Genomic DNA, 22201 nt, shown 5'->3' on the forward strand with positions numbered 1-22201 from the left:
AATATGTGAGAACCGATTTATAAACAATCCTTAATTTTTTTCCCTTCCAGAAAATTCAATCATTATCATTAGACTAAAAAAGCCATTAAAAAAAGAGGGACAAAATTTTCAGAACTCCATTGACAACTTCAGTGGGTTTGGTTTTATAAGTTCACAGCCAGTGAAGTGTGGATAACGTTCGCTGCTGCTGGTACTACTACTCCTAGTGTTACAGAAAGAGAGAAAACTACATGGAAAATTGAAATTTACAATGGCCTCTTCTCCTCTTCTCCACCACCCAACCCACTGCTTCATCTCCAGTAACCAGGTCTCTCTATCAATATATGTATGGTATTGGGATTTTTTTTTGTTTTTTCCTTGTATCTGATTTGGGATTTTGGAGTTGTTCTTGAAGGGTTTCTGCAATGGGTTGTCTTCATCACGACCCAACTACTCTTGGATGCGCGGCTCTGGAAATAACATTAGACCCATCAAAGCTGCCGTAGAGATGCCTCCTTTTCCACTCTTTGAACCTCCACAAATTGAAAGTGACACACCTTCTCAGGTATGTGCCATGCCCATTATTCTCCTCCTTTCGCTCTTTGTTTTTCCTTCAATTGTTATTTTATGCTATGCTTGGTTTCTCTGAGAATTTTGGGAAAATGACAAAATTTGAAATTCTGTGTCCCGGGTTTTTCTTTGTTTGGGTCCTGAGACTGCCCAATACGACTGTTGGGTTAAGCCGAAGGGAATCCAGAAATTTGTTTTTGTTTTTGTTTTTTGTTTTCAGAGCAACCAAACGATTTGTTTATCTGTTTTGGAAATAGCCCTTTGAAGGCATTGATTTTTGTTTTTTTTCAATCTTCTTTTGTTTTTATTTTTGAGATTATCCACAGTTGGAGCCTGCAGACCCTGATTTCTACAAGATAGGGTATGTTCGGAGTGTTCGAGCATACGGTGTTGAATTCAAGGAAGGGCCTGATGGATTTGGAGTCTATGCCTCTAAAGATGTTGAACCACTTCGCAGAGCAAGGGTGAATGAATTTCTCCATTTAAAGATTATGCAATTGATGGCTTTATTGATTTTTACCTATTTGTTTTTTCTATTGATGTTTTCATTGTAGTTTCTCCATTGTGTGGTATTTGTTCTTTCTTGTGATATGTCCTCCGAATGGTTCTTATTTTTGTATTCATTGCAAGAAATCAACTTCATTATATAAACAACACTAATGTCCTGGTTTCGCACTTGTACCCACAGATGATCATGGAAATTCCACTGGAATTGATGTTAACAATAAGAAAAAAGCTCCCATGGATGTTTTTCCCAGACATCGTACCAGTGGGACATCCTATATTTGATATTATCAACTCAACCAATCCGGAGGTAATTGTGCCCTTCTTATTGTCTGAAAAAATGCTTATTACTAACTGATAGTTTTGATCAATGTTTGATTAGAGGGTATCTTTCTGTCTTTCCTCTTTTCTTTTCTTTTTTCTTTTTTTCTCTCTCAGTTTCTCTTAATGCAGGTCCATTTTCTGCAAAAATAAAAAACAAAGACAAGAAAAGTTAAAAAGGAAAACAAATCTCTTTCTTGTTCCGTGTTCCCTAATGAATTGTTTGTTCATTTTGGTTGATGGGTACACAAAGTTATAAATATAATTCTGAAATGAAGTTGATGGCTCTTTTTGTGTCACTGGTTCTTAACTTCGGTATTTGACTGTGGCAGACAGATTGGGATCTGCGGTTAGCATGCCTTCTTTTGTTTGCATTTGATCAAGAGGATAACTTCTGGCAGCTATATGGTGATTTTTTACCTAGTGAAGGAGAGTGCACTAGCTTGCTTCTAGCTAAAGAGGTTTGTCTACATATGAGATATGAAATTTCAATCTTTCTTAAACTTTTTATGATAATTTTTAGTTATCCTGTTTTTTATAACGTTGTTTGATAAGTGTTTTTGAAAATGGTTCTTGAGAATAGTTTTTAAAAACTATTCTTTGATATTTTGTTGAATAAAAATCTATTTGGGAACTTAAAATGTTTTTAACCTATTTTCAATGTTTTTAAATATGTTTTAAAAATAATTTTTATATATAGTGTCTATTCTTAATAATTCTCCATATTTGTTTAATTATTTTTTTTAAATAATTCTCATAAATCAATTGAAAACAACTAAAAAATATTCTTTGAAAAACATCATGTTTTCTATTTTTAAAAACAAAAAATTGTTTTCTGTTTCCTGATTGTTAAATATGTTTTTCCAATTTTTTGTTCTAGAGTACAGAAATATATTTTAAAAAATAGTTATCAAACAAGGCCTATATTTCATTATAATTTTTTTGGGGGGGCCAAACCTACTTTGGAAACTGTTGCTTTTATCCCTCTGGTTTGTCATATCCTTTTTACATATTTTTTCTTTTTTCTTGGTCCAACGTACTTTAGAAACTGTTTTATCCCTCCTATTTGTCCATCACTCTTTTAGAGATTATTTCACCTTGTCTTATCCCTCCACCTCTTAGAAGTGTTTATATCAGAGCCATTTGAACTCCACTCATCATTGCCATCAATCAAATGAACAGAGAGAAGAATATTATGCATATTAACTGTTGACAACTGAGCTTTGGGCTATCCAGAAAGGGAAAAAAGGGAGAAAAAAAAAAGACAAGTTTAACATGAAGTTGAATGAGTGGTCATGTTGAATTTATAGATCTTTTATTTGAGTAATCACTTGCTTTGTGCTCAATGATCTTTTTGCCACAAGTTAGGTTTTTTATTATTTATATCTCTTTGCTATACACCTTATATATGTTTAACCATGCTTCTCTATTGATTTTTATTTGTTATAGGAGGACCTTTTGGAGCTGCAGGATCCGAAATTGGCTTCAACTATGAGAGATCAGCAACGCCGAGCTTCAGAATTTTGGGAAAAGAATTGGGTATTGAGCAATTTTTGTATGCTTTTCCATACTTTACTTTTATGATCCATTGTTCTCTCCTTTTTAACACATGCTTATATGTTAAACCACATACAGCACTCTGGTGTCCCCCTTAAAATAAAGCGCCTTGCTCGTGATCCCAATAGATTCATTTGGGCAGTGAGTATAGCACAATCACGATGCATAAACATGCAAATGAGGATTGGTGCACTAGTTCAAGATGCAAATATGCTAATTCCTTATGCTGGTGAGTTTTTCGCACCTAAATTCTTGTTTATTACATTGAGTAATATTTTATCACCAATAAAACAAAACCTTATTACCTCATGTGTATGTCTGGAGTTGAGTATAGTAAATTTATCCACCTTGTGATATACTACTAGAAAATATTAAGTTTATCCTCATTGCATTTGTCCAGCATTCAATTTATATGGCATGCAACCTATCAAGAAGTGATGTGATGTTGTGTGTGAAATTCTTTTTTAATTTTCTTATTTAAGTTGATTGATGTTGAGTTGGTATATCAATTTTAGGTCCTATAGTAATGCATGAAACCTGTTGGACTCCTCAAGCTAGGAGTGGTTGGATGTAAATTCTCTCTTATTTGGGTTTCTATCACAAAAATCACCCACTTGCTCATTGGAGGAAGGGAGAGGACTATGATCTTTGAATTTTATGCTCAATGGGTATAGAAGTTCTGTATTTAACTTGATTTTTGGTCATATGGGGTAATTGCGTTGAATTATTGGATTGTTTTGTGCCTTTGGATTCCTACTAAACGTGGCTTAGGACAGGTTTCTATCAGTATGCAATGCATGATACAAAACTGTACTTGTCAAATAAAGTGTCCAGAATGAGCCCTGGTGCATTTTATCTTCCTCCTTTAACCATCTAGGGAAAAATATAGTTAAAAGTAAAAATTTTGCTGAGAGCACATTACCTTACAATAGGCCTCAATGAAACACACAGACAAATCTCTTGTGAATATCCCCCTATATGATTGTGAATGACAAGAAGGCGGTGTGCATGGAAAACATGCATGCAAATTACAGTGACCATACCATTTTTCAATCAGCAGTCTGTTGAATCATTTTACGATAATCAGCTAATATTTTTCTCCTCCCTTTTTGGAAGATTGTTGCCGATCTTGTATGTATACATGTATACACATATCTATGTATGTATCTAACCCATTTTTCATCTCAATTTTCTTAAGAGAGTCATTTCAATACTAGGTATCCTGACTAGTTTCTTATTGCACATGTATTAAATAAACTTAGTCATATTTCGCAGACATGCTAAACCATTCCTTTCAGCCAAATTGTTTCTTTCATTGGCGTTTCAAGGACCGCATGCTTGAGGTGATGATAAATGCTGGACAAAGGATTAAGAAAGGGGAGGAGGTAATTTTTTTCATACTTTTGCTGATTCTTTGCTTTTAATATTCTATATACAGGAAAATGTATTGAATGTATGCATAGAACTTCTGTTGAAGAATTTGCAGAAGTTTGATGGGTGCATTTCCACTGCAAAATGATTGACTAAAACAAGAATTCAGCATTGTCCATCATGTTGGTGATTGCATCCATGTGCCAAATAATTTAAAATCTTATGCAATAGCTGAGTCATAAAACAGAATGATGCTCAATATTCATGCTAGCCATTAGTCCCATCACTCATTGTGTCCACTACCTGGTTCGGGTCCAACCTGAAAAGCACAGCTTGAAAGTCCCAATCATATTAAAAACCTTCATGGTTTTTGACCTGACTGAAAAACTGCAATTGACCCAAAACCTAAGAGGGCCAGAGGATATTGGATATAAGAAGAGATGCAGATATGATATTTTCTCTAGCCCAATGTGTTTTCACATCTTTCTGTACTCAATATTCATTGCTAAGGCTTAGATTTTCTCAAATATCATCTCTGCATGAACTTTGATATGATTTAGCACAAGGGAATGATGGCAAATTTAAGGGCAGACATGTTACTTGATGACGGAATGAACAAAGGGGAAAGCTTATATACTGGCATTTTTATTCTTTCTGTTTTAAGTCCAGCTAATTCACAAATTGAGATATATTCCATGTCTTGTGTTTGTTGATTTGGTTAGAGTGTTCGGGTCTACAATTTTATGAAAACAAAAAATATGATAGTAGGATGATAGCAATTAGAAAATGAAAATTTGTGAATAAGAGGGAAAATTGTGCAGTATGTCTATGCATAATACATTCTGTTTACTTGGTGAAGAAGTTATTCACACAAGCCTGCAATTTTCTGTTCCTAATTTAACTGGAATACAAAGATCAATAGTTCCTCCAAAAATGGAACCTATGCACTTGGAAATATTATGAGACATTTCTCTTTCAATGAGAGATTTGGGATGAATGGAATCGTTTAATAAATACACAACTGAAGCTGAAATTTGACCTTGATTTTAACCTCTGCCAATTCTTGTCCTATTTGATGTCCTTGTATCTTTTTCTAGAACCAGACAAGTAGGAACCACCACCTCTCATTCCTATCATTCTTGTTGACTCCCAAATATTTCAAACCACTAGCAGTGAAAAACTCTGATCATAAAATTTGATTGGTTATGCTGGACACCATGCTGATATATAAGAAATTTACAAGTGTTATTTTGAGTCTCTCCAACCTCTGCAGATTCTATGTTGACTAGTTTGGTTGTTCTAAATCTTTGACTGATACATAGGAAAATTTAAATCTTTTCATAAGATGAAGTCCCAAAAATCTCATATTACATTTGGAGCTATTCTGTGTGTTTGTATTTGTATTTTAGGTTGAATTTTGTCGTCATTCAATGTTCCACAAGGTTCCTAAGAAAAATGTGGTTTGAATTCCTTATAACTTTAATAATCTAATGTTTGGTCCGGTTTTTCAACTGGCTGTGCTTGCAGATGACTGTCAATTACATGAGTGGGCTGAAAAATGACATGTTAATGCAAAGATATGGTTTTTCATCCCCTGTGGTAATTTGCTCAAGTCTCTACACTTTCCCAAAATATGTTATTATTATTATCATCATTAGTACTATTATTATTAGTAGTGGTAGTACTATTACTATTTTTTGCTTTTTTACCAGTTTTAAATGCAGAATTGGTTTTCTTGTAGGTAGTTTGTAGTTACATGAAATTTGTTTTGTCCAGTGGAAAAACAGATCAGGATATATGGATTTTTGGATCGACAAATCACTATATTTATTTAATTATTTTGATAAGGATTAGGTCAATGCTCTTATTCTTTTAAGTGAGTTTTTGTTCATGCAATCATCTTCATTACCTGCAATTTTCGCATTCTTGCTTACTAAAGAAAAAATTATCTCGTCAGCCTACTACTCACAGAGGACTCCATTTTTTTTTCTTTATTCTTCCTGGGGGGGTAGGGGAGTCATTTGTGATTTTGGCTGGATTCTGAAAGAAAAATGGAAGAATTAATAATGTTGAAGTTGAATTAAACATGATGAAAAGAACACTGATGGTTTTAAATATTACCTCGTATGTGGTGTGCATATATGAGAAATGATAATTTTTTTTTTTTTTTTTTTTTTATTTTATATATTTAGGGCCAATCAACTTGAGTTCTGGTTCAAGTCCTATACTGTATATCAACCGACTGAGCTCTAGAAAATCTTGTCTAATCTTGAGGGATTCCTCATATGACATTTAAATTCAATTCTTGATTTTCTTTTGAATTGATTCCATGTCTTGTTTGACTTGGATTTTGCAGAATCCTTGGGATGTCATCCAGTTCTCTGGAAATGCACAGATTCATTTGGACTCCTTCTTGTCAGTCTTCAATATATCTGGCCTTCCTGAAGAATATTATCATAACAGTATGGGTCAATGAATCTTCTCTTCATAAATGCAGTTCATATATATCACATTTTCTTGTAATTAAGCCCTAGCATTTTTATTCATTGAATCCCATAAAATTTTGTAGCAGGTCGGTTATCTAATAATGGAGATAGTTTTGTTGATGGAGCGGTAATAGCAGCAGCAAGAACATTGCCCACTTGGTCAGATGGGGATGTGCCTCCAATGCCAAGCATGGAGCGGAAAGCTGTGAAGCAGTTACAAGAAGAATGTCAACAGATGCTTTTGGAATTCCCCACAACTTCGGAGCAAGATCAAAAAATTCTAGGTACCATAAAAAAATAACTTGTTTTCAGAACAAATTCCTAAAAGACTGTTTTTAGTCAAAAGTTTGCCAAAGTAGTTTTGGAGTTATAAAAATATTTTCTATCAAGAACAGTTTCAAACAGGACCTCAATTTCTCTGATGATAATGTACTCAAGTTTTGACACTTGAACTTTTGCTGAATTCAGAAATCAGTTCGATAATTAAGGAGAAACTTGAACCACTTTGAGTTGGCTCACCAGTTACTAACACAACTATCCTTAACTCTAAATATCTAGGATCCAACACTAGTCATAAGGGCTTGCCTAAAAGGGGTTTCGTGTTTTTTCCTTGTTCACATTACAACATCAGAGGCTTTAATGTCATGTGTTGGTGCAATAGCATAAAGATAAAAATTCATACACAAAGGTACACGAGGTTTTAACGCAGTTCGGTCAATCATGATTATATCCATGAATGAGAGAACTAATTGATTGTACCATAGAGGACCTACAGAGAAAAGAGAAAATAGAAAGAAACCTTAAGCCCCAGCCCCAAGCATCTACACTTTAAATCGTGGGCCATTCTCTGCTGACCGTCACTCACTCTTACTTAAATATCTACTTTATATAGTCTATACAAACTCATCTTAATTTCATAACTTTTTCCTTCTCTGCATTATTTTTTACCAAGCGGAATATGTATTAAATAGGAGTTTGGGATGCTTTCTAATAAAAGATATGGTAAGCCCTAAACGCAATAGGACTGGTCATGGTGATAATGAATGGATTTAAATTCAGAAACTTGGTTTCTTGATATTTGGTTCTGATTTTCTTTTTTCTTTCTACTGCCAACAGATTCTATGACAGAAGAAAGGAGAACACTTGAAGCTGCAATCAAGTATGTACCACTCTCTCATCTACATTTTTCCAGAGCTTCTGGCTTTGTTGTGCAGTGAGAATCAAGACCCACCCACCTTTGGTATAATTCATTATTCACCTGTAAACAATGTGGGTATTTGCAGGTACAGATTGCACAGGAAGTTGCTGATAGAGAAGGTCATCCAGGCATTGGACATTTACCAAGAGCGGATATTGTTTTGATCCTGGAATTTTCAGATTTTCCAGGAAAATGAGACAGTTTTGTTTGGTTGTAATGCTCCAAAATCGCCATTGTTTTGATAACTTCTGTTCATTTGGTTACATTTGCATTTTCATCCCTAGTGTGAGCTTCATGTATCAACTCCGAATACTGTAGATGAGCCCACATGAAAGCTGCAAATACCTCACTTTGGATTAAAAAGCCAAAAGCTCTTCTGTAAACTCAATAAGAGCTTCAGTAGCTATTTGGCAAATTTTATTAAAAGTTAGGCAACTTTTACTTTTTGTATGAGATTTGTTTTGGCTTATGTTTGGCTAATTTTTTTTAAAAATTTAGAAATTTTTACTTTTTGTATAAGTTTTATTTTAGGTTATGCTAGAAGTTATTTCATGTTATTAAGTATTTTCATAATATCAATATTTTTCATAAAAAAATTATGTTTTTGTTTCCGGGTCTTGTTTGGAATAGTTTTTATTTTCAGCCTCAATTAGGAGTTAAAGTGAAATCAAAATAATTATTTTCAAAGAATATTGTTATATAGGAAAAATAATATATTTGAAACCATGATGACTCTCTCTCACAACCTTTCTTATGACCATTTTATATATTTATACAAATATTCAAATAGAAAATAAAATAATATTTTATACTAATAATAAAAAGTATTCAAGCAAAATAATAAATGATAACATTTTATATTTCTTTAATAATAAATAAATATTATAATTATTATAGAAAATAATATAAATGAATTATTCCGCACCCAAGGCCAACCATGTTCGGCTGATTTCGGATTGGGTTCGGGTTGGTCGGGCGAATTTGCCTAATACCACCGGTATCGGGTTAAATTAGGGTTGGGTCGGGTAATTTGCCAAAATTGAACCGAAAGGGTGAATCACACACCCATTTTTATTCTCTCTGAAAGATTCAGAAAATTTTCCAGCGGAGAGAAAGCTGAGGATGAGCAGCTTGGGCTTGAAGAGCTTGCTATCGGCAGCGGTGAAGGGAGGCGTGACGGAGGCACGGGCGAGAATATTCGGTCACGTACTTAACCCAACTGGACAGAGATCTCCCCACAAGATTCTCCGCAAGAAGCTTATTGGTGAGAAAGTCGCTCAATGGTACCCTTATGACATCAAGAAAGACGACCCTCTCGTCATGGCTCGCCAGGAACAAGAGTAAAAACCCTTCTCATTTCTAAAAGCTATTTGTTTTTCCTCTATTTTTTATGCCCACCAACTGTTTGATTTTGTTTCTGAATGAAACTCATGTTGTTTTAAGTATTCAAGGGTGTAGTTTGGTCCAATCCTGTTTTTAGGTGACCTTGTTTTCACTGAAATTGATTGGAAATTGCATTATGTTTGTGATATTTAAGCATTCAACGGTATAGTTCGGTCCAATCTTGTTTTTGGGTGACTTTTTTTTCGCTGAAATTGGTTGGGATTTGCATTATGTTGATGAGTGTTGAGCTACTATTGCAAATTGATTAGTCGGGCAAGTGGGTTGGGAACCATAATGCAGTGTACTGCTTACTTGGTTTACAACAATGATTTATTTATAATGGTAGTCCGTATGAAGTACACCGTGAATTGAGAAGGAACTAGAACAGCGTGTCTGGGTACATATGTTTAGTCTAGTATTTACACTCGTGTGGTGAAGATTTCACCAACACTATGCTTGATCAATTGTCAAATTCATGCTAATAGAGAAAACTGTTGTATGTAGTGGACACAGGCATTGGAAATTTTTTTGACATTTGTTAAATTGTACTTGGCAGGCGTTTGTCCAAGCTTGAAATGTTGAAGCGTCGTGGGAAGGGACCTCCCAAGAAAGGGCAGGGGAAGCGTGCTGCTAAGCGTAACAAGTAGAGGAAATCCTGGTAAGCAGTTTTATAGTCGGGTGATGATTGATGTTTTGAGTATCATAGAGTTTAAGCAGGTGTACTTCCTGCAAACAATTTTCAGCAGTTTACATTTTTTATGTGATTGAATGACTTTCCTTTATTTTTCCTTTCAAACTTTGGAATACATAATTTTGTCTTGAAAGGAGAACTTTCACTAATGCAGCCTGATTGTAACTATAAGCAAGATGTTACGATGTGAGAAAGCATGAGCCAGAAATCAATCCTTTATTTAATCCAAATATGAAGAATGGATACAAAAGCTGAATGCCTCATTACCCTCAGTCTGAAACATATGAATTTCTTAAATGCCTAAACTTAGCACTTGGTTCAGAAGATTCCAATTCTTCATCCACTGAAGTGCCTTCTGTGGATTGGCACAGTACTAATTCCTGGTAGTTCTCTGAGATGTGAATTGTGGACCCGTGTACTGCCCTGCTGAATGGGGCTATTCAATGGACGAAAACAGTAGACTTGTTTCCTGTGTTCAGTAATTTTGGACGAAAACAGTATGTTAGGTTTTTGGTTCTAATTCAAATGGCTAGTGATCTCCAGAGATTGGCTTTTCTGAAAAGAAATGATAAGCTTGTTTCCTTTACAACAATCTGATACAATGAGCTTGCCCTCATGGGTTATAAGAAAGGTAAGTGCATCCTTGGGATTGAGATTATGCTTTTGAAGAAGTGATAAGCATGTTACAAAATTTAGATTCCCAGTCTTGGGTTCCTTGACATGTACAACTGTTGGAATGAGAATTGGATGGCAAACTGATTATTGGGTATTCCATTTATGGTTAATGGGGTATATAATTTAATCCTTCAGTTTAGGTTTGTCTTAGAACATCTCTTGTTGAAGTTGCAACATCTGATTCTTTTTTTCTTGTAAGAAGAGAGGTTTTCTGCGTAAAAGAAGTCCAATTAATGTAGATGGTAACGTCTTGCACTATAAATTCAGCTCAGACAAGTTCAGCACCACTAATCGTGCCGATTTTACACTTCCCAATACACATTTGGCTGTCTTCAAGCGCATGTTAGTGTGCTCTGAAACTTCTTATTTCACTCACATGCACAGCATGCAGACGGTGCGTTAAGCTGCCATGCACGGCTCTTCTTAGAATAAGGGGTGCTTATTATTAACCTAAGTTGGTTAGGGAGAGGGCAGCTGTAGTTTGGCACTAGCCTACTGGTTAGCCTGGCTCATGCTGATCAAAAAAAATCTCGAAGAGGAATATACACACAGTATTCATGTAAGATAATTCAAGAGAACCATTGATAGACCAGACTACCTGACCTAATAAGGTCTGAGCAATACCATTCTGGAGGATGAGTTGAATTGGTGTGCAACTGTGAAAAAGCTCAATGGGTATGAGAAGAGAGCTACATGTGGACAAGGAAGCAGACTGCCTCCTAGAATTTCGGTGTATTGATTATTGAGAAGTTACAAAAAGTATTTGACAATGAAATAAATATGCACCTACTTCTCAGTTCTTTCTAATACAACAATGGTAACTTATGGAGACACATGGAATTATACGGTTGTATTAGGTATTTGGACTTGAAAAGAATCAGAAATGAAAACTCGGTTCGAATGCTTCCTCACCAATAATCCCCACAGGAACAAGTTCCCTCCTTGAAATGATGGAACCTCCTAACATCCCTTACAATGATCTCCCTCTCCATGATTTTTGAGATAAACTTTGTAGCAGCATGGCAGTCATTACAAACTCTAAGGTTCTTAGCTACTCGAATGGTAGTGCCGGGAGGGGTGTTCAGGATACCAAATGCTATTGCCAGTTTCTCACTATGCCCACATAGTAGATTTTCCTTCTCATCTTCATCAACATTGTGAAGAACACAAGAAGTGTCAGGCACGTACCCCTCCTTTCTCATCTTCTCTGACAATGTCTCCAGGAACCCATGGAGTTGCTCACTTTGTGGATGAGATACATCCCCGGCCATGAACTTATGTACTTCATCTCTAAACTCAATCCAACTGCACCCAGGTTCTTTTTTCACTCCCATTTGCCTCATGTTCTTCCGAACTTCCATGGCCTTGTTCCAGAGCCCAGCAGATGAGTAGATATTAGAGAGTAGAACATAATGGCTAGCCACATTGGGTTCTAGATGAAGCAGATTTTTGGCTGCAACTTCCCCTAGTTCCACATTCTGGTGAATTCGACAGGCACCAAGCAAGCTACTCCAAGCACCAACTTTGTCAAACTCAGCAGGCATGGTATTAACAAGTTCATAAGCTTCCTCCAGTTGACCTGCTCGACCAAGCAAGTCTACAACACAAGCGTAGTGATCTGATGTGGGTTCTACTCCATGATCATGTTTCATTCTATAGAACAAGTTTAGGCCTTCACTTATCAGCCCAGAGTGACTACATGCTGCGAAGACCGTAATAAATGTTACTTCATTAGGTTTTGCTTCCCCACCCCTGCCTGCTTCTGCCACCATGTTTTTGAATAGTTCCAAAGCTTCCTCCCCTTTTCCATGCATTCCACAAGCCATGATGAGGACATTCCATGTGATGACATTTTTGTTGGGCATTTCATTGAACACCCTTCTAGATAGGTTCAAGCAGCCGCATTTTGCATACATATCAACTAATGCGCTTCCCACAGTGATGTCTGATGCCAGCATGTTTCTAATGGCATAGGCATGAATTTCTTTCCCCTTTGCTATTGCTGCCAGGGCTGCACAACCAGGAAGGACTGTCATTAGCGTGATTGCATTTGGTTTATAAGGACCTCCTTTCTCATCGTCGTTATCATCCTTCTTCACGTCCTTTGTGTTTTCCATTCTCTGCATCTCATGTAGCAGAACAAGTGCATTGCTATAGCGGCCAGAAAGAACGTAACCTGTGATCATGGTGTTCCAAGACACTCTATCCCTAACCTCCATGCTGTCAAATATAGTCTCTGAAATGTCCATCTTCCCCATCCTTGAGTACATGTCCATGAGTGCATTCTGGACATACCGGTCCTCCTTGAAACCCAACTTTACCGCATACCCATGGATGCTTTCTTTGTTAGAGAATGCTTCACAGTGTACACAAGCTGGCATAACACTTGCCATTGTGGTGGTGTTCGGGAGAAGCCCAGCTACCTTTATCATCTCAATGAAGAGAATCAAGGCCTTCTCATCAAGCCCATTTCGAGCATAACCTGAAATCATGGCATTCCAAAGCTCAATTCGCCGTCCTAAGATATGGTCAAAAACCCTCCGGCCACTCTCAACCTGACGGCAATTGCAGTACATGTCGACTAGTGCGCTACCCACGAAAGAATTTTCAATCAGATCATTGTTTCTCAAGACATACGCATGAATTTCCTTTCCAACATCCAACCTCTCCAAATGGGAACAGGCAGGAAGAACACTCGCAATTGTAACCCCATCAAGCTCAACCCCTTCAAGAACCATGAGGCGGAAGAAGGCCAACGCCTCAGAAAATCGATCACTTTGCGAGAATGAGCTTATCATGGTGTTCCACGAGACCATATCACGGTCCACGAATGATTCAAACAAAGCTTTTGAGTCATCAACTCTTCCCAATTTCGCATACATTGCCATCAATGCATTATTCGTAAACGTTTTCTGATCACCCACCCTCAAACTATACCCATGAAGCTGTTTTCCAAGTCGCAAACCATGCATTACACCCAAATTTGAACACGCAAGCGCCACACTCACCAGAGTAAACGAGCTGAGCTCCATATTCTCCATTTGCATCGCCCGAAACGCCTCCAACGCCTGCTCCCACTTCTCAAATCGACACAATGCGGCAATAAAAGAGTTCCATGACACTTGATCTCTGTCAGTAATTCTGTCAAACACCTTGCACACATCCCCAATCCCACCGCACTTCCCATACATATTAACAAGTGTATTCGCCACAGTCACCGAAGACGATCCATACCCAAATTTCACAGCAGCCGCATGAATCTGTTCCCCGGTTTTCAAGTCCTGGAGGCCCGACACCGCCTTCAAAACTGCCGGGAAAGCGAAGTTGTCGGGTCGAGCACCCGACACCGTCATTTCGATGTAAGTGGAAATGGCTTCACGGAAATCATTTGATCGCGTTCTGGAGCGAAGGGCGTCGACCCATGAGGCGGTGGAGCGCGATGGGGATGTGGGTTTTGGAGGGGTTTTGGAGGTGAGTGGAGAAGCGGTGGGTTTCTGAATTGAAGGTGGCGGTTGAGTTTGGAGGGAAGGAGGAGAGTGTGAAGAAGGAAGAGCCAAAGGTAGAGGAGAGAGGAGCTGGTGACAGTTACAGGAGGACATTTGGTAGTTATTACAGTTGAAGAAGTAGTTGAAGCTTAAAAAATGAAATCCCCACACCTCGCCTCCTCACATGCCCGCATACGAATAAATTTGAATCTTATTATAAGGTGAGGTCTCACAAGTAATGAGGCCCACGGTGTGGATAATATAAAATTTGATTCTCAAATTCAAAGAATTTGATTCACCAGATTTATTCTCGTTCAAAATCCAAGTAAATAAAGAAACCGGGCAAAAAAGGGGACCACTCTATGTATTTTTTCATTAAAATTAATTAAATTGATTAAGAGATCATAGATTATAATTAGGTTTCTTTCCCTAACATATTATAATTTGATGACATCTTTTGATATGGTATCGAGAAATGCTTTGTCAAGATCATAGATTTATTCATAACCAAACATCATTCTTGATTTTTTTTTTGGGGGGTTTTTGATAAAATTCATATTTACACAAATTGGGAATAAAGTGTGAAAACATATAGTGTGGCTTTAAACCACAATTCACTAATTTCATTCATGTTGTGTCTTTATCATCTACATGCCCCACTTTCAAAATCAAGTCACGTGGAGTTTTGAATTGTACATAAAAACATGGAGAAATACATGCAATGATAGATGCCAAATTTGAAACCACTAGCCCCAAAGTTGGAATCATAATTTGTTTGATAGTAAAATATGATAACATTATCTACTCAAAATATATCATATAAATTTATTAACACATTTGAAAATTAATAAATTTAATTCTAAAGGGAAAATTTTAATTTTTTTGTAGAAGATATTATAAAGTTTAATTATAAATGATTTTATCTAATAACACATTAAATCGAGCATTGTGGGCCATACATGCCATGGTGTGTAAGGATATAACAAAGTGTGAGTCACCATATTAATGAAAGTTCCTTTCAAATTGGGAAATTTTGAAAATTCAATTATATGGTTTCAATCATAAAAATCTATAGCGTGTAAATAAAAAATGTCGGTAGCCAAGTGGAAATGAATATGCGATATAAATGATTTTATTTGTTTATATCAACATTTTATTCGGTTTGATTAAATAATCCTTGTAGCCACTAAAATCATCATGTGATAAAAATGATATCTATGTCTATATATATATGTCACTATATATATTAGAATATATGTGGAGTGACATTTTAAAAAGACCAAAAATTCTAATTAATCAACATAAACACTTGTATAAGATTGCATCCGTTTTAAGTGTTTTTTTTTATAAAAAAAAAAATATAGATGTTTGATAAAATTTAAAAAACACTTTTAAATATCTAAAAACTTGCTTTTAGTATTGATTTTTTTTTATTAAAACTTTTTATACATAATTATCTTAAAAACACTTCCACTAAAAACACTCTACATGAAAACATTTTAAGTGTTAGAAAGATCTTTAAAATTACTATCAAACGCATTCTACTATCAAACGCATTCTACATACACTTAAAATGCGTCTAATAGTGATTTTAAAAAGTTTTTCTAGTTTTTATCGCATTTGAAAATTTTTATCTTTTAAAATATTAGAAAAACGAAAAACACTTCCTTAACTATTATCATACACATTCTTAGAATTTTAATAAAAACATTTAAATTATTCTAATAGTTAATTTATGTTTAAAATAAATAATCAAAATACTATTTTTTAAATCAAATGAATATTTTTTAAGTTAAATAAAGTACTTCAATTTTTTTTTTAAAAAAAAAACCAATAATTTTCAAATGGATTATTATTATTTTTAAAATTTTCACATTAACTCTTTGAAAAAAAAAAAAACTTGTTGCTTCTCTCAAGCTGATACAAACCATATATAGTGTGAAAATAAATAAAATAATAAATTATTTCATTAAACAAAAAATTCAATTGTTTTATTTAAAATTTTATTAAAAGAAGAAAATATTTTTCTAGATATTATATTTTTTTAACGATTGACTTTATTCTCCTTAAAAAAAAAAAGGAAAAACACATATTGTAAGAGGAAGCCAAGCATCTTAGGTAATGGACAAACTTTTGTATATAAATATATATCAACTCTGAGAATCATTACCAACATTCCTGAATTAGAGTGAGAGAGGGAGAGAGGGGGAGAAAATGGATAGAGTGTCATCATCTGAAGAGCCCACAGCGAAAATCTCTTCAATCTTCATCTACCCCATCAAATCATGTCGTGGGATTTCTGTTTCTCAAGCACCCATCTCTCCTACTGGTAACTCCTCACCGGCCCAGTCCTTTCCTTCCTCCATTTTTCATGGTTTTTTTTTGGTCAATTTCATGAGTTTTCGTCTCGCTCACTTGTTTCTTAAACCATATATTCCAGTTTTCATTTCTGGGTCTTATTTGTTTTTCATTTTTCTTCCTTTCCATTCATCAGTTTGCATGTTGAATTTTCATGTTCGTTTCATTCACCCAGATGTAGAAATTGTTTCTTGATTGGTCCAAGACTCAAATTGTGTGAGTATGATGTTTATTTTGATGGGTTGTTTTTTTTGGGAGATACCTTTTGATCAATGTTTGAACCCTTCTGTATTGTTAAGCACCACAAGTGAGTGTGTTTCATGGGCTTTTAGTTGGGAACTGCTGGCTGATTCCTTTTCGGTTTTCATCCATACTGGTCAGACCATGACGTTTGGATGTCATTTGTATTTTTTTTTCTTTTTCTTTTTACTCTTTCTCTCTGAAGTATGAGTATGTCCGAATTTGTGTAAAATCTGAAATGAAGAATAAAAATCGATACTTAGAATTTTAAATTTTTTTATTCAAAAAATAACTGAAAATATGATTTAACCTAAAAAATTGAAGACATTGAAATCTAGTAATACTTGAGAAAAAAAACTATATTGTTTTTCTTGATTTGACCAGAATATGAACAAAAGAAGGCAGATTTTTCCCTCTTTGATTGAATTCAAGAACTATGTATGAATCTGAATTCTGCTAACTGGTTTTTCTTGTTAAATTACCACAAGTTTTTTTAGGGTTCAGGTGTGTTGTTCCAATGATTTAAACATTGTTTCAATTCTATCTTCCTGTGTTGCATAATTTTCGGAATCCATGCTATCTCTTATCTTGTTTTAGGAACAATGAATGTACAATGGCTATAGCCTCTAGATGATACTCATCACTTGATGTTTATAACCACTCTATATGATGTTTTGTCATATGAACATAGCAAAAATGACAAATGTCTGATCTTGTTTTTATTGGACTTGGATATCACACCATGCCTGGGTGTTAGAATCGTGTAATCTGCAAATCTTACGATACAGAAACATGTTTGCATTGCTGAAATTATCCATTTCGGTTTCTTTCATAGAGAAAAATCGAATGAAGATGTGAGTGAGATATGTGTGTGTACAGAATGTCCTGCAAAGAGTTACTTGACTCTATGATGATAACCTTGCAGCATAAGGAAACCGATTAACAAAGTATCATTTTTTTGGTAGATTATGAAGTATCTGAAGAAATTATAGTGAAAACGGGCAATATAGCTGTTGGTTATATCTTTAGGCTAGAAAAACAACTCATAACCATGCTAATGACAACGGAGTATTTCACACATTTTGAAATATTCATATAACATCGAAATCCTGCTTAAAGATGGTGACACATCTTTTCAACATTTTCATGCAAGGGGACAAGTAAAATTTTGTGTGGATAACAACTAGATACCTGAAATTATTTCAATTTCTTTGTTGCTTGAGTATACAGGATTTCAGTGGGACAGACAATGGTTAGTAGTGAATTCCAAGGGAAGGGCATATACCCAGAGAGTGGAACCAAAACTTGCTCTAGTTGAGGTGGAGCTGCCAAAGGATGCATTTACTGAGGGTTGGGAACCTACAAAGAGCTCATATTTAGGTAAAACATTACTTTTTATTTAAACCTTCTTCAATGTGTTTTAGTTTATTGTAAGTGAAATGCTTTTTACGGATATGGGTTCCTTGTTTTGGGTTTAGCTTGAAACTATGCTTTTCACTTGCTTATGTTACTATCTATAGATGCTGATTATTTCCTATTGAATTTTTATGGTTATGTTTGGTTCCCAAAAAGTATTTAAGGAAAGAAAAAAATGCTAAAAAAAAAATTATTTTCTCGTGTTTGATTGTATTATGGAAAATATAAAAGAAAATTAAATATAGTTAAAATTGGTTAGAAACTTATGCATTTTCAAACCATTTAATCTTTATATTGAAGAGTTAATATAAGTGAAATGAGTTTGAAATAGCATATGAAAATAATTTATTGACTTTAAATCTGTTTTTTATTTTCCTTCACTTTTTCTATCCTTCCAATTTTTCTATCTATTTTCTTTCCCTTGCATTTTCCTTCAAATTTTATGGGAAACAAACATAGCCTATATGAATGGAAATAATGCAAGGACATAGGCTTTTTTTGTGGAAAAATTGACCAAACACAATGTGGCACCAATGAGGTAGCTCATCCTAAATCAAGTCATCAAGGCATTTAGAGTTTTGCATCTTGCTAGAGATTTTGTGCTTGCAAGTATGTATTTTATGGGAAGCATAGTCTTATTTAAATATCAGTGTCTAAATCTGTTAATAGGCACTGATAAGTTGTGACCTTTACTAGTCAGTTCTTTCTGGTCTTAGGTTCTGGATTATTATATATGTTGTAAGAAATTAAGTGGTATCTTTTCTGGTACATGAATCATGTGAATTTTTGTTTTCATACTTTGACACAAATCTCCAGATGTGATTTTATTATAATCTGCCATTCACATTGTCTTACAGTGGTGAGAGCCCCTGGAATGGATGCTTTAAAGGTTTGTTTGGGTAAACAATGTGCAAAGGCAGATGGGGTCTCTGTATGGGAGTGGTCTGGCTCTGCACTGGATGAAGGAGACGAAGCAGCGCAATGGTTCTCAACTTATCTAGGGAAACCCAGTCGACTGGTGCGCTTTAATGCAGGTAGAGCTTGACTTAATGCATCCTGAAAATGCAAATCCTTTGGTGGGTGTCGAGTAACTTGAAATGAAAAGTTATGGTGCTTAAAAGTGATATGGTTATCTCTAGTCTATTAAACTGAACCCAACTTCATTAAGCTTCATTTTCATTTGAAATAACTTCGTGACAGACAGCTCTTATTACTTGTTATAACTAGTTTTACATCCACATTGAACGAAGCTAAAACTTGTTTGATGAGTTATTAGCTCTCTGTCATTTTGTTTTATCTAGTGGAATAAATCATCTCAAAATATTGGTGTGCAAGTTGTTTCTGTTATTGCTGTCCAGCTTGATGAGAAGCACATGCTTCAGGGTGTCACCATAGGCTTGCTGTTTAAGAAATGATTTCCATGGCCTAAAAAAGAGCCTCAATTCTTTCTTTCTAATTTCAAATTTTCCAATCTGACCTTGACAAAATGATTTTGATATTGGTGAAGGCTATCCGAGTTCCATATTTAATTGTTAGTTCTTTTTGAATCCACAAAGTAATTTGTTATGTTTCTGTTTCATTTATGTTTTCTAGTTACTTCCTGACTTGTAGTTTAATTCCCAGTCTCCGTTTCCAAAATATAAAGTAAATGTGAAGTAATTTGTAACTGCTATTTATGCAGCATCAGAAACTAGGGCTGTGGATCCCAAATTTGCTCCTGGATTCAAAATCATGTTTTCTGATGAGTATCCATTCCTGCTGATATCTCAGGTTAGTCAAGTCCTATGTAGGCTATGTTACATAAAAATATGAAGTAGACACTGTATGGTTATGGGCATGGGATACATACACTAAATTAGATATTCTTTGGTTTTGGATAGAATATCTAATTTGGATTTCATGAAAATATATTTTTCAGGGATCATTGGATGCATTAAACGAGCTTCTCAAGGAATCTGTACCAATCAACCGTTTTAGACCCAAGTAACCATATCGACTTCATTTTATTTAAAAGCATTCAGATATTCTCAATCACATCTAGTATTTAATAATTTTTTACCACTTGCTTTCCAAATTTTTTAAATTGATCGCTTGAAAGTTGCAGCATTCTTGTTGATGGTTGTGAACCATTTTCTGAAGACTTATGGAAGGATCTCAGGATAAACGGGTTCAAATTCCAGGGTGTCAAGCTATGCTCCCGGTGTAAGGTAAGAAATAATCTCCTCTGGAATTTTGTGTTTGTCTTGCGACAATCTGCTAAGCTTTCATCTGAATATCAATGTATCTTACAGCTTCTTTCAGAACTCATATTTTCTAATGTTACACTAATTAGTATATGGAAGTACTTTTTTTCATGCTTGTAAAGCAGAACACGTTTTGAAGGACGCTCCAAAGGTTCCTTATTTTGAGAAGTATCAACGCCAAATAATCATAGTTGTGGGATTCTTGATAACTGTCCAGAAATTTTTATTTTTTTAAAATCAAAAATCTATTTTCGGTTTTTGAAAACCGAAAAAATGAAAATGGTACAAAAACTCTTTTGACAACAAGTTTTGTGAAACCATTTTGAAGAACATTCCTGAAAATTGATCATTGTTTGAACAACATTAAAATTTTGCCCCTGTTTATTTATTTATTTGATTTGTACAATACATAAGCACGTTAGCAATTAAAAATGGTCTAAAAACAAACATTTTCGTTATTTTGATCCCAAAAATAAAATTGTTTCTCAAAAAACTATTTTACCAAGTAAGCTCTTAAAAGTCTCCAAAATTTCACATTTAAACAGATATCCAAGGGTACTCCCACTTTGGGTGTTTTATTTATTTTTAAAATTTAGAAAATTTATTTGTAAGCCAAGCCCAACAGGAAAATCTACTATTCAAATATCATTCATAAAAGAAAAATGATTGGAAGTCCTGATCATTTAGTAAAAGCTTTCGTGATTGGTTTCTAGTCATATCTAAATCTTCAGAATTATCATTTAGAATTGTTTGTTCACATAATTTGATTGCATTAAAAGTTCTAACAATGTCTGTGATAACTTTTTCTAATGTTTTCCAGGTACCCACAATCAATCAGGAAAATGGGATTGCAGGCTCTGAGCCAAGTGTAACCCTAAAGGAATTCCGGTCAGATAAAGTTCTGCGCCCTAATAAAAAACAGCAGGGAAAGGTCAGACTTAATACCAAAAAGATTCCGCCCTATTATCCATGTGAATGATACACAAACTAACATGCTGAATGATTTTGCAGGTCTACTTTGGACAGAATTTAGTATGTAAAGATTCTCTTACTCAAGGGAAGGGCAAGGCAATTAGCGTGGGAGATTGTGTGTATGTCCTGAGCAAGGCCTCTTCTCCAGCAGAGGCGGCAGCTTAAACTTTCAACAATATCTTCTTGTGTCTAGTAGTGCCTCATGGACCAGACAATCTATTGTCAGAATGTATTTTAGTATGATAAAACTTGCTTTGAACATGATCTACTCGTGTTTAAACTATGTTATGGACAGCATATTCTCTTGTGTCCACCACTTCTTTAATAGAATAAATAGTGGTTTTCTGGCTAATCCATGGTAGCATCTGTTTGATTTGACTAGAAGCAGAGTCTTAAATGAATAAGGTATCAGTCTATAGGTATGAATCTTGAGCTCCATAACCACCCGTTAACTTCATTCAGATTGAGGTATATTTTTCATTAATATTTGCTTCTTCAGGTTCGAGAATATGTGGTTTAAGTGATGGGTTTCGAGGTAGTTTCTGGTTTGTAGAATAGCTTTGAACGTAGAGGCTGTAAACTGAGAAACCTGAAAATGAATATGAAGAATTGGAACAGGGAGCAAATCACCCATACCCGTAGGATTCCAGAGCCTTGATTGTGGTCTTCCTGTTCTTCGCTATACCCAGTCCTTTGAGAGAAAATATCATCATTTACATACATAATCTTTTGTTAACTTCATTGCATAATGT

The 22201-nt window shown here is 35.0% G+C and overlaps 4 protein-coding genes across 5 annotated transcripts; 3 read left to right on the forward strand and 1 right to left on the reverse strand.

Moving 5' to 3' along the window:
* The first annotated feature begins 104 nt into the window (after nt 1–104).
* On the forward strand, nt 105–8436 carry LOC100264713 (protein PLASTID TRANSCRIPTIONALLY ACTIVE 14). 2 transcript variants are annotated; one of them, XM_010651025.3, is made up of 13 exons: nt 105–307; nt 395–544; nt 876–1013; nt 1238–1363; nt 1707–1835; nt 2824–2913; nt 3010–3160; nt 4207–4316; nt 5830–5901; nt 6659–6764; nt 6872–7072; nt 7905–7947; nt 8072–8436. In XM_010651025.3, the coding sequence occupies exons 1-13, from the start codon at nt 251–253 to the stop codon at nt 8148–8150; spliced, it is 1452 nt and encodes a 483-aa protein (XP_010649327.1). In that variant the 5' UTR covers nt 105–250; the 3' UTR covers nt 8151–8436. The 2 variants fall into 2 exon arrangements, with proteins under 2 accessions (XP_010649327.1, XP_002275523.2); XM_002275487.5 differs by having other exon boundaries at nt 6875–7072.
* A 476-nt stretch (nt 8437–8912) lies between these two features.
* On the forward strand, nt 8913–10290 carry LOC100264641 (uncharacterized). Its single transcript, XM_002273497.4, has 2 exons — nt 8913–9326; nt 9926–10290. The coding sequence occupies exons 1-2, from the start codon at nt 9109–9111 to the stop codon at nt 10014–10016; spliced, it is 309 nt and encodes a 102-aa protein (XP_002273533.1). The 5' UTR covers nt 8913–9108; the 3' UTR covers nt 10017–10290.
* A 1141-nt stretch (nt 10291–11431) lies between these two features.
* LOC100259539 (pentatricopeptide repeat-containing protein At3g57430, chloroplastic) lies at nt 11432–14527 on the reverse strand. The gene has a single exon (XM_002275510.5). The coding sequence runs from the start codon at nt 14332–14334 to the stop codon at nt 11644–11646; it is 2691 nt and encodes an 896-aa protein (XP_002275546.2). The 5' UTR covers nt 14335–14527; the 3' UTR covers nt 11432–11643.
* Nucleotides 14528–16300: 1773 nt separating this feature from the next.
* On the forward strand, nt 16301–21801 carry LOC100259464 (uncharacterized). The gene is made up of 8 exons (XM_002273521.4): nt 16301–16549; nt 18049–18198; nt 19092–19268; nt 19916–20004; nt 20153–20217; nt 20339–20441; nt 21298–21408; nt 21489–21801. The coding sequence occupies exons 1-8, from the start codon at nt 16435–16437 to the stop codon at nt 21612–21614; spliced, it is 936 nt and encodes a 311-aa protein (XP_002273557.1). The 5' UTR covers nt 16301–16434; the 3' UTR covers nt 21615–21801.
* The last annotated feature ends 400 nt before the right edge of the window (nt 21802–22201 follow it).

The sequence above is a fragment of the Vitis vinifera genome, chromosome 1, assembly GCF_030704535.1.
Source record: "Vitis vinifera cultivar Pinot Noir 40024 chromosome 1, ASM3070453v1".
In the NCBI taxonomy this organism is placed as follows: domain Eukaryota; kingdom Viridiplantae; phylum Streptophyta; class Magnoliopsida; order Vitales; family Vitaceae; genus Vitis; species Vitis vinifera.

Excerpts from the sequence above, each read along its gene's own strand:
- LOC100264713 (XM_010651025.3), top strand. The coding sequence starts at position 251 with ATGGCCTCTTCTCCTCTTCTCCACCACCCAACCCACTGCTTCATCTCC. Across the intron at positions 4,317-5,829 it reads GGATTAAGAAAGGGGAGGAG|ATGACTGTCAATTACATGAG; the intron begins GTAATTTTTTTC and ends CTGTGCTTGCAG. Across the intron at positions 6,765-6,871 it reads TGAAGAATATTATCATAACA|CAGGTCGGTTATCTAATAAT; the intron begins GTATGGGTCAAT and ends AAAATTTTGTAG.
- LOC100264641 (XM_002273497.4), top strand. The coding sequence starts at position 9,109 with ATGAGCAGCTTGGGCTTGAAGAGCTTGCTATCGGCAGCGGTGAAGGGA. Across the intron at positions 9,327-9,925 it reads ATGGCTCGCCAGGAACAAGA|GCGTTTGTCCAAGCTTGAAA; the intron begins GTAAAAACCCTT and ends TGTACTTGGCAG.
- LOC100259539 (XM_002275510.5), bottom strand. The coding sequence starts at position 14,334 with ATGTCCTCCTGTAACTGTCACCAGCTCCTCTCTCCTCTACCTTTGGCT.
- LOC100259464 (XM_002273521.4), top strand. The coding sequence starts at position 16,435 with ATGGATAGAGTGTCATCATCTGAAGAGCCCACAGCGAAAATCTCTTCA. Across the intron at positions 20,218-20,338 it reads ATCAACCGTTTTAGACCCAA|CATTCTTGTTGATGGTTGTG; the intron begins GTAACCATATCG and ends TGAAAGTTGCAG. Across the intron at positions 20,442-21,297 it reads AGCTATGCTCCCGGTGTAAG|GTACCCACAATCAATCAGGA; the intron begins GTAAGAAATAAT and ends AATGTTTTCCAG.